Below are 11,141 nucleotides of genomic sequence, written 5' to 3'. Positions count from 1 at the left end.
AAAGAAAGAAAGAAAGAAAGAAAAGAAAGAAAGAAAGAAAGAAAGAAAGAAAGAAAGAAAGAAAGAAAGAAAGAAAGAAAGAAAGAGAGGCGGGCCATGGCCACGTGGAGAGAGGGGGGAAGGGAGAGAGAAAAGGAGGGCTAGAGAAGAGAGTAAGAAAGGTGAGAGCTTAAAGAGAGCGAGGAAGGGCCAAGCAGCTCCTTTTATAGTGGGCTGGGCTGTCAGGTAACTGTGGGGAGGAGCATACCTGGCTATAGTCAGGTAACTGTGGGGGTAGAGTCTAACCAGAATGCCAGGAGCTTGGGACATTGTCTGCGTGACTTATAGTCACACACAACACCTCTCCTGCAGGGGCTGTGGGGGCGATAACTTTGACAGGAGCCAGGGGTCCAGGAGACATGATGGAACACATTCTGTCCCATGTAGGTGGAAATCATCACCCATTGGGTCCCCGGGGGTTCTAGATCTTTGCTCGACTAGAGACCAGGCTGTCTGTGGGCAGCCCACTGCCCCACATCTGCCTGTGTAGGAGGCCACAGCCCCTCCCCTGGGCTACCCGAAGCCGCACCTTAAAGATGGCACCTGTTGGCTATGGAGCTTGTGGTAAACAGGTCCATATTTGGTTCCTGCTCTTCTGGTTGGCTGAGGCTGTGCGCCTGGTGAAGTGACATGGCCTGCCGTGATTGGAATGGATAAGAGTATAAAAGGGCTTGTATCCCGGGGCTCGGGGGAAATGAAGAGGGAGATGATGAAGATTGTTCAAGGTTCCTGAATAAACTGCTGTAAGAAGAACTGGTGGTTGTGTCTTCCTTGCTAGTCAAGAGAGGATGCGACATGCCTGCCCTGATCTTTCTTTTGTGTATAAACTTTGTGTTTGACTTCCTTCCTACCTTCCTTTATTCTTTATTTATTAACTTTATTCCTTGGGAGATTTTTGTCTTCCTTTCTAGCTCCTTTATAATATATTTATTTTCTTTTTAATTCATTTTTGACAGGGTCTTCCTATATAGCTCAGGCTGGCAGCCTTCTTGCAAACTCTCAGATTGGGACCACACACAAACTCCACACACAAACTCCACACACAAACTCCACACACATACTCCACACACATACTCCACACACATACTCCACCATCTCTGGTTTCTATTTTACTTTAATCTTTTTTTATTTCACATGATCGATGTGTTTCTTTGGAATTCTACAATATCTTCAACCAAGGAATTTACCGTGTGTGTGTGTGTGTGTGTGTGTGTGTGTGTGTGTGTCTGTGTCACACACACATGTCTCATGCCCATGGAGGTCAGAAGAAAGCACTTTATCCCCTGGTACTGGAGTTATGAATGGTTGTGAGCTGCCACATGGGTGCTGGGAACTGAATCCAGGCCCTCTGAAAGAGCTCTTAACCACAGAGCCCTCACTCCAACACCTCTTCTTCTAAGTACGTAACCCTTTGTTTATATTTATGTGACCATTTCACTCATAAATTCTTTTCTGTGGCTCCCCTCTTCTTCCTTCATATAAATCTAATTCATTTTTTTCTGAGATCCTCTTTCCTTTCACTGACTGTATCTCTAGTCTTCTGCTTTAGTTCACTGATGCCTTCCACATGCTAAACAAATGCTCTACTGAAGTTCATGCCCCAAGCCTATGTCTTTAGGCTTTAGTGTCTATGTTTATTAGTTGCTTTCTTTTATGTAGACTTTACCTTAGTCTTTCTCGGGTTTCTTGAGGGAAGGGAGACATTGGTATTTTGAGATAGGATCTCACTTTCAGACCAGGTTGGCCTCAACTATCCGATCCAGTCATGGCCTTCCACCTGCCTGCATTACAAGCATGTGTTGTCCCCAGAGCCTGATTCTTGCCGGGCTTGCTGGGTTTGATCGTAGCTTCTTCCAGTTAGGCTGCTCCCTGTCGTTAATAAATGTGCCGTGGCTGCATGTGCTTCCTCCTCAGGGCCGCCTCGGGTACACACTTCATTTCTTTCCAAAAGAATTTTTAGACTTATTTACTTTATGAGTGGTTTTGTTCCCCCCTCCGGCGTGGATATGTGCTGCATGTGTGCCTGATACCCTTGGAGGTCAGAAGCAGGCGTCAGATCCACTAGAACTGGAGTTTCAGAGGGTTGTGAGCCACCACGCCAGGGCTGGAAACCAAGCCTGGGTCCTCTGCAAACGTGGCCAGTGCTCTTAACTTCTGAGCTATCTCTCCAGCCCGTCACATATTTTCTCTCTAAATCACTTAACATTTTTCATTTTGATTTTCTGTTACATCCAAAATGACTTAGAGAAATGGTAAGATTATCTGTCGCCCCAAGTCTTTTAGGGTGAACTTTTGTGCTTATTTCTAACTCTTTGATCATGCTCAGAGCATCATCCTCTCTCATAACTAGTTGAGGTCTTACTTATGGGCAAATTCTTTGTGCCTGCTACTTATCCTCCAAGTGTCTGTGGGCTCTGGCTGACCCGTCCTTGCTACGACCCTTAGTCTTAACATCAGTGCATCTTTTCTGAGGTCCTGGTTGGCATCGAGGTCTGAGCTGTAAGTCTATATTACCCTTCACCTGTCTGAATGCTCCTTTTGTTTCTTGCAATGACTGTAACAGGCCAGTAAGACCATCCGGTGCTTTTGAAGTACTAAGTGCTGACTCAGTCCAGTTCCCAGTGGGCAGTGCCACAGACAGTTAATCAACAGCAGTAATCCTGTGTAACAGAGACTCGGGTGACAGAATGACTGGCCGAAGCTTATGTACCCATAAATAACACATGGGGCTTCTCACCGGATCATCTGGCCCAAACTCATTCAGTTCTCACCACCAGTTCCTAACCACCAATGACTAGATAACTCATAGAATGTATATTTCTCCCCCTCTCTTTTTTTAAAACTAGAGGTTTATTTATTTTATATATGTGAGTATACTGTAGCTGTCTTCAGACACACCAGAAGAGGGCACTGGATCCCATTACAGATGGTTGTGAGCCACCCTGTGGTTGCTGGGAATTGAACTCAGGACTTCTGGAGGAGCAGTCAGTGCCTCTAACGACTGAGCCATCTCTCCAGCCCCCCTATATTTATTTCTTTTTACTCTAAAAAAATAACTTGGCAATCACAGGCTGAACACTGTACACAGCGTCAGCTTCCACCACATCACATTCCTCAGATACCATCCTTTATCTACCCCTTAAAGTACTAGCAAAAAACCCTCCCTCCCCAGAGGGTGGAGATACCAAGATCGAGTGATTAGCAACGCAGGTATCTGACTGAGTCTTATGGAACTGAAGCTATAAGTTGTGGGGAGCGGGCTCAGCTGGCTTTGCCCAGCTCTGTCTCACAGATCCAACGATAACGCCTCTGGCAGACATCGTCATTCCAACGACCGTCATAAGTGAAGTGGGCACAGTCCTCACCTCCACCTAGCATATGTCCATGCCAGTTATCCGGCTGCAGTGGCCTCCAATTCCTGAAAATAAAGAACCGTGAGCTCCAGATCCAGCCATCAGCCATGTCAACAGGAGCATCCCCTAAATCCCTAGGGTCACTAAAGATGCTGAAGAGATTGGATAGTCCAAGGTAGAGGGGAGCAAGCTGTAGGTGACACACGTACTTGAAACCTTTCTCAAAGTCGGTCCCATCTACCCATCGCCAGGGCCCGTTTTGGTCCGTTAGGCCGATCCAACTAGGCACATTGGCTAAGCGATTCTGTAGAAAATTCTAAAGAAAGAAAAAGGCATGATTACCTCTCCCTCAGACCAGAGAGCCTCCCAGAAATAGCCCACCCTGGCATCACCTGCTCCTCCAGGGAGTTGACCACCACCAGGTGAGAATTCTCCAGCCTGCAGTACTTGTCGGCTTCAGGCCACGACTTCTCAGACTCAGAGAACCAATAGCAGCTGCCTTCATGCTCCCTCCAGTGAAGCGGGCAGCAGGCCATTTCCGAGCCTACGAAAAGCAAAGCAAGGATGGAGAGCAGAGGCAATGCCTGTCGAGTCCTCGCCTCCCAGGAACTAGCGCAAACCACCTCCATCACCCTTCTCATTCTCACCGTTGTTCTTGAGGTTGGTCAGCTGGCACGTCAGGGCCTTCAAGTCCTTCCTCAGCTGTTGCACATGGTCAGTTAAATCAGACAGATCTGGGACACACAGACAGAAGTGAGAATAGTGCTCTGGCTGTGGCACCTGCTTGGGAGTTCCTGGTGCTCAGATGGTCTGCACAAGGCTAAGTCTGGGCCCTTCTCCACACACCACGCATGCTCACACCTCCTGCCAGGGCACAGGGGAACCTCAGCCTCACCTGTTTTGAGAGCCTGCTCCTTCTCCTCCACTGTGCTCTCCAGAGAAGTCACCTTCTGGCTCAAACCTCGGCCTGGAAGAGGACAGCTCAGCAAAGGAACTCGCTTTCACCCACACCCTTCTGCACACTCTCGAGACCAGGACCTCTCACCTGCCTGCAGTTCCTGCCTGTGATCCTCCACATCCACTTTCAGAGAACTGATCCCTTTTTCGAAGCTGCCAGCTGCAGAGCAAGGAACCGGAGCTCAGGACTGTCCTCNCTACCCCNCCCACTGCAGCCCAGAACCCCGTGAGAGCCCAGCTCACCTCTGGAGTCCAGGGACTGGAGTTCAGCCTTTATCTTGGAGGTGGTGTTGTCTAAAGTGGCTCTCAGGGTGCCTAGGTCCCTCCTTAACTGGGAATCTGATGCGGACGACAGGATGATCAGAACCCAGGTCTCTCGGGTCCCCCCTGAGCCAGCACTAGGCAGGGCTCTTGCACACAGAGTGACACTCTGCCTCACAGAGACCCAGTGGGTAGGCACTGTTGTTACCCTACATTGCACACGCATAAACCGAGGCTGAGGAGGTGAGGTGAGGTGATTGTAGAACCCAACAAAGTACCAGGTGACATGGCCGGCAGCTGTCTGACCATGGGGCCTCTGTGTCCCCACCACTGCTCTCATCTCACTCAAGTCACTGTCCCTTGCGCTCCTTAAGCTTGTCCTTGCGGTGGCCCTAACTGCTGTCCATCTGGACTCTCTGTGCCAATCACTGCCCTGGTTCTCTCCTCCACCCCGCCCACACACCCTGTGGTTCCTCTCTCCCTGCGACCCACTTTGGGATCCAATCACGGAGATGACCACCAGCAGCAGGAGGTTGAGGCCCAGGGAGAACAGGAGGAGGTGGGTCCAAGAGAGGATGCGCCACAGGAAGGACTGGGGAGGAGCTGCTGAAAGAGAAGCAGGTGCCAGATTAAATGGTGTAGAGCAGTGGCTCTCAGCCGATGTGTTTTGATCTCCGAGGGTGGGATGAGTCTTCACCAGGGGTCACGCATCAGATACCCCGCATATCGGGTTTATACATTAACCTTTATAACAGTAAGAAAATCACAGTTGTAAAGTGGCAATGAAAATAATCTTATGATTGGGGGCGGTCATAAAAACATGAGGAACTGTATTTAAAGGCTGCAGCATTGGGAAGGTTGAGACACACTGTGTTAGAGTTGTGAAAGATACAGGAGGTCCCAGGGACCTTTCCAGAGGTAATTGTTTGCCTCTGGTCATGCTGTAAGAGGGAGAGGCTGAGAAGGATTGGTGTGGGGGTGCTCCAGCCTCTCACCCTTCATGGTCCACCCAAGGTCTCACCCGCAGAAGCCTCTCATCCTGTCAGGGCTCAGATGCACAAGTGTGGGAATGCAGACATTACGCACATACAGACAGCGACACTCTGTAAGGTTCTACATCAGAGCTGGACCAGTACAGCAAGAACACAGAGGTGGCTGGGGGCAGTCAGGCCACCATCGGGCCCCCTTAGTCTCTGCATGCATGATTGGGTGTGTAAAGGGTGAGCTACTCCAAATCCAACTACACCCCATGCAGACCTCCCCTACCCTCCTACAAAGCACAGGATTCCAGGTCACTTGGGTCTTCCCGTCCATGTCTCTCTGAGGCCATGTGCCATGAGCCTTGGAGTGTACCTGAGCGCACTGTTGCATGGTGAGCCACAGCAGCGCCAACCCTGATAGACATACTTAGAGCAGACTTTGGAGACTCCATTCCTCCTTTCTTGTCACCATTTCTCATTTCCTGGTTTTTCTCCTCCCCCTCCGAGTTGTGGAAGTTTTCATATCTCATTGTCATGTTTCGACAAACACAAGGCTTCTGGGACAATCAGAACTGAAACAGAGAGGCTAGGGTTCAGTTAGGGTGTAGGTCTAAGAAGGAGCAAGGAGCAGGGTGGAGCTGTGGGCGGGGCTGCGGCTGGGGTCGGGTACCCCTGTTAAGAACAGCCCTAGGTTGTCATGAGGATGGAGAGAGGTGTGAGTTAGCAGCTGAGGTTGGACACGAAGTCAGAACCGGATCGGCCTTTGAGGAGGAGTGAAGCTGGGGCTGAAGTTGGAGGTCAAGTTGGAGCTAAGGACTTGCAACTCTCTGCTACTTTGTGATATTGACAGACATTATTCAGAAAAAGAAAAAAAAAAACAGGTTGTTGGGGTTGCAAGATGGATTTTGGGTAAAGGAGCAACGTTGGCCAAAGTGAGAAAGTATTTGAAAGATAACAGCATTCTGTCTCTTTGGGACCAAAGGATGTCTCGCCTGACCACAGAGCGAACACACAAATACCCTCAAATACTGCTTCCAAATGCCATGCGTAGAAGAGCGTTCAATTGACTCTGAGAAACCTGATATGCTATGCCTATCTTTCTCTCTTGGAAGGCCAGATGCCACGTTTCCATTATGAGAGCTCTAAGAGGCAATAGAACAAGGAAAACTGGGTTTTGTCTAGCCTGTCATTTCAATATGATAGGAAATCGGGTAGGTTTTTAATCATTTATTTGCGTTTATGGCGTGTGTGTGTGTGTGTGTGTGTGTGTGTGTGTGCGCGCACGCACACATGTGTGGCATGATGTACACGTGGAAGGCAGAGGCTAATAAGTAGGAGTTGGCTCTCTCCTTCCACAATGTGGCATCCAGGAACTGAACCCAAGTCATCAATCAGGCTTGGCTGCAAGCTCCTTTACCCAAAAGCCATCTTGCTACCCCAACAGCCTGTCTTTGTTTTCTGAATAATGTCTATCAATATCTCAAGAACCAATTTGACCAGCTGGAATATATCATCTCTTTTTTTGTTTGTTTGTTTGTTTGTTTTTTGTTTTTCGAGACAGGGTTTCTCTATATAGCCCTGGCTCTCCTGGAACTCACTCTGTAGACCAGGCTGGCCTCGAACTCAGAAATCTGCCTGCCTCTGCCTCCCGAGTGCTGGGATTAAAGGCGCACGCCACCACGCCTGGCCGGAATACATCATCTTGAGGACCTTTCTTAACACTTTCATGGCCACGTACAAATAAGTCTAATATTTTTGATTGTAGAGAGAATAAATAGTGAAATTTTCATGATGGTTTATGGTTCAAATGTATAAAATATAAGTAACTTAGAACTCTTTTGTGACACTGTAAATGAACAAAGTCACACGGTTCTTTGGAATATTTGCAAATAAAAATTAAATGTTGAGACCTCAAGTAAAAGAAAAAGTTGGACTGCTGGGTCTATGATGAGGCTGAACTTGACCTTGAGCTTCATTCTGAGACTTCATCAGTACCCAGTCAGGAGCATAGAAGGAACCGGACCTGAGCTTGCAATAAAACTGGAAGTTAAGACCTAAGTTTGGTGCAGGACTTGTATGAAGATTAATTTTGGATCTGGGATTGGAACAGACAGGGTTGAAGTAGGAGCTGAGGTTAGGACCGGAGTAGAATGCTGTGCTCAGTCAATAAGGTGCTTGCCAGGCAAACATGAGGGCTGACGATCCATCCCCAGAACCTGTGTGAGGCAGTGGGGCATAGGGCTGGAGGGATATCTCAGTGGTTAGAGCATTGTACTGGCTGGTTGTGTGTGTCAACTTGACAAAGGCTGGAGTAATCACAGAGAAAGGAGTTCAGTTGGAGAAGTGACTCCATGAGATCCAGCTGTGGGGTATTTTCTCAATTAGTGATTAAGGGGGAAGGGCCCCTTGTGGGTGGTGCCATCTCTGGGCTGGTAGTCTTGGGTTCTATAAGAGAGCAAGCTGAGCAGGCCAGGGGAAGCAAGCCAGTAAAGAACATCCCTCCATGGCCTCTGCATCAGCTCCTGCTTCCTGACCTGCTTGAGTTCCAGTCCTGACTTCCTTTGGTGAGAAACAGCAATGTGGAAATGTAAACTGAATAAACCCTTTCCTCCCCAGCTTCTTTCTTGGTCATGATGTTTGTGCAGGAATAGAAACCCTGACTAAGACAGGCATGCAATGTTCTTGCCGGCAACCTGAGTTTGCTCCCAGCTCCCACATCGGGCAACCCCTAACAGCCTGTGACTCCAGCTCCAGGGAGATTCAACTCCTCCAGCCTCTGAGGGCACCTGCACTACACGCACACATCCAAATACAGAGACCCACATGTACATATAATTCAAACAATAAATAAGGTTTTAAAAGAAAGAAAGAAGATGCTAGGCATGGTGTCTGTCATGCTAGTAATCTCCGGAGATGCAGAGACAGCTGGATCCCTGAATCTTGCTGCCAGGTCAGCCCAGCCTTCTTAGCAAGATTCAGGTCAGTAAGAGACCCTAACTCAAATACAAAACAAAACAAAACAAAACAAACTATGGGACAGGGAGATGGCTCAGAAGATAAAGCATTCGCTGTCTAGTCATGAGGACCCGAGTCTGGATCCCTAGCACCCGTGTAAAGGCCAGTTGTGGTGACACACTCTTGTAACCCCAGTGCTTGTGGGAACAGGGCAGAGAGAGGTCATGAGAACTCATCAGCAGAAGGGCAAGCAAGCTAAGACAGCAAGCTTCCGCTTCAGTGAGAGAGAGAGAGAGAGAGAGAGAGAGAGAGAGAGAGAGAGAGAGAGAGAGAGAAGGATACTTGATGTCAGCTTCTGCCTGCCACATATGCATGCACTTACACACATGGAGCCCACACATGCATACCGTACACATACGCACATGCATGCACATGCAAACTAAGGTAATCAGCTCCTGAGGGATTATAGCCATGTTTGTCCAAGGCCTCCACATACTTGCATATACATCTATACCTATAACTACACACATGTGAATATGCGTATTGTAGTTAAGAACTATGGCTTGGATCTAAAATATCTCCAAAAGTCTGTTAAGCAAAGAACTGGGGTTAGGGATAAGACTAGAGTTAGGATGGAAATCAGCTGGGAACTGGGCCAAAGACATGTTGAGTTTGAGTCTTAGTTTGCCTAGGGATTGTGGAGGCCACAACCCAAGCTCGAGTGCAGTGCCAGTGTAGGTGTATTCCCAAGCCTTACAGGAGCCCCTTCTATATCTGCATACTTCCTTACACCCGAGGCCTAGAGCCCTTTCCTCCCTGAATCCCTTACACACCCCCTGCCCCACTGGTCTCTCTGGTAACCTCGACCCAGTTACCTGTGTGAAGTCTTGGCTTCCCTATGCAGCAATGACCAGAAGTGAGAACTCAGTCAGGGTGGAGAACTATATCCCAGAGCGTTGGTGTGTGGGAGGGACTAAGCAAAAGCCACATACGTGTCAGAGCTCATCCAGTCCTTCGCATCCAAAGGCCCAATGGTCCGTTCTCCTTTGCATCTTGAGTGGTCCGTTTGGGGAATGTCCAAATCTCTCAGCTTCTGACAGCCAATACTGAGTGACTTGGAACTTGAGCGTGAGTGAGAACTGCCAGCGTGATGGCAGAAGATGAGATTCATCTCCATCTCCAGAGTCTGCAGTCCTATATTCCTCTTTCTTGACCCTTCCACCACTTCCCCATTTTTCACTTGGTGGGAAGGGAGCTTACAACAGAGGGGCGGTCTATTTCCTCCTCCTATGCCTCTTATCTTCATTTGCTTCCTACCCACGACTTTCCCAGAATGTCGGTGTCTCTGTCATTGAACAGCACTGCACAAGTGTTCATTCACTGCTTATATCCAAGACCTGGTGTGGCTCTCTGTCCCCTGGGTCTGAGGACCCTCGCCACTAAGCTCCATCCCTACATCCCTCACTCCTCCCAGAAGGATAGAAACTGTGTCCTCACCAGGCGTGAAGAGAAGGGCTAGAGAGGAAACGATTTTGTTAAGCATTTTAAAGAATGTATTATTCTGTCTTCTTAAGCATCCGATCTGTGAAGAAGGGTACTGGGATAGGTGATTGCTTCCCACTAGACCATCGAGACACAATGTGGATGACGGAAGGAAATAGCAGTAGGTCAAACAGCACAATATACAAAACCCAACTTTGCTCTCTGTGCCAGCTCAGCCTTCGCCATGGTCCTTGTCAGTGCGTGGCTCCTCAGAACACAGATCCCCTTCAGCTAGGAACCTGAAAGCAAAAACCTTCAGGTGTTTTTGTTTATTTTCTTTTGTCATTGTTACTGTTTTCCATTTCAAGAGCACTGTTGTTTCGAGACTTTCTTGTTTGTACTGAATTGATATGTGTCAGGACCACTGGACACATCCAGTCATGAAATAGGATTGGCTTGGTGCCAACGCTGGATCACAGCCACCAAAATGAAGTTCCATCCCCTCTGGGACTTCTGACTGAAGCAAGAAACGCGGTGGTGGCGCATGCCTTTAATCCCAGCACTTGGGAGGCAGAAGCAGGCAGACTTCTGGGTTCGGGGCCAGCCTGGTCTACAGAGTGAGTTCCAGGACAGCCAGGGCTACACAGAGAAACCCTGTCTAAAAAAAAAAAAAAAAAAAAAAAAAAGAACCGCAAGCAGCATTTCAACACGCCCTCTCACATTCAGAGGAAGATCATGTCTTTCCCTTTTTCCAAAGAACTGAGACAGAAGTGTAACGTTCCGTCCATGCAAAGTGGTCCAAGTGTGCAGGAAGAAATAAGTAATCTACACTGAATGAATTCAGCAAGAAAAGGCAAATGGCACAACTGTCCATGTGGGGATCCACCCCAGCAAGGTGAGTATCACCAGGCTAAAGCTGGATGAGGGCTGCAAGAAGATCCTGAAGAAGAAAGCGAAGTCTAAGCAAGTAGAAAAGGAGAAGGGCAAATACAAGGAAAAAGCAGTCGAGAAGATGCAAGAGTAGAGACATCTCATTAAAGACTGCTTGAGTAAACCAACAACAACAACAACAACATCCTCTCGGTTCCTCTGCATCTCTTTTCATCCATCCTGC

General features: G+C 48.3%; 1 protein-coding gene across 3 annotated transcripts; it reads right to left on the bottom strand.

The window, feature by feature from the left end:
• Positions 1-3,104: 3,104 nt before the first annotated feature.
• Positions 3,105-9,494, bottom strand: LOC110332437 (C-type lectin domain family 10 member A-like). Of its 3 annotated transcripts, none has more exons than XM_029546451.1 (10): positions 9,421-9,494; positions 6,018-6,162; positions 5,103-5,216; positions 4,593-4,688; positions 4,438-4,509; positions 4,288-4,359; positions 4,040-4,126; positions 3,785-3,936; positions 3,602-3,708; positions 3,105-3,457 (listed from the first exon to the last, which is right to left on the bottom strand). In XM_029546451.1, exons 2-10 carry the CDS (start codon positions 6,124-6,126, stop codon positions 3,301-3,303), a joined length of 966 nt encoding a protein of 321 aa, XP_029402311.1. In that variant the 5' UTR covers positions 6,127-6,162; positions 9,421-9,494; the 3' UTR covers positions 3,105-3,300. The 3 variants fall into 3 exon arrangements, with proteins under 3 accessions (XP_029402311.1, XP_021069330.1, XP_029402310.1); XM_021213671.2 differs by having other exon boundaries at positions 5,103-5,213; XM_029546450.1 differs by having other exon boundaries at positions 3,105-3,708.
• Positions 9,495-11,141: the final 1,647 nt, after the last annotated feature.

This window comes from Mus pahari, chromosome 14, assembly GCF_900095145.1.
Source record: "Mus pahari chromosome 14, PAHARI_EIJ_v1.1, whole genome shotgun sequence".
NCBI lineage: Eukaryota > Metazoa > Chordata > Mammalia > Rodentia > Muridae > Mus > Mus pahari.
This window is presented reverse-complemented; position numbering and strand designations above follow the sequence as displayed.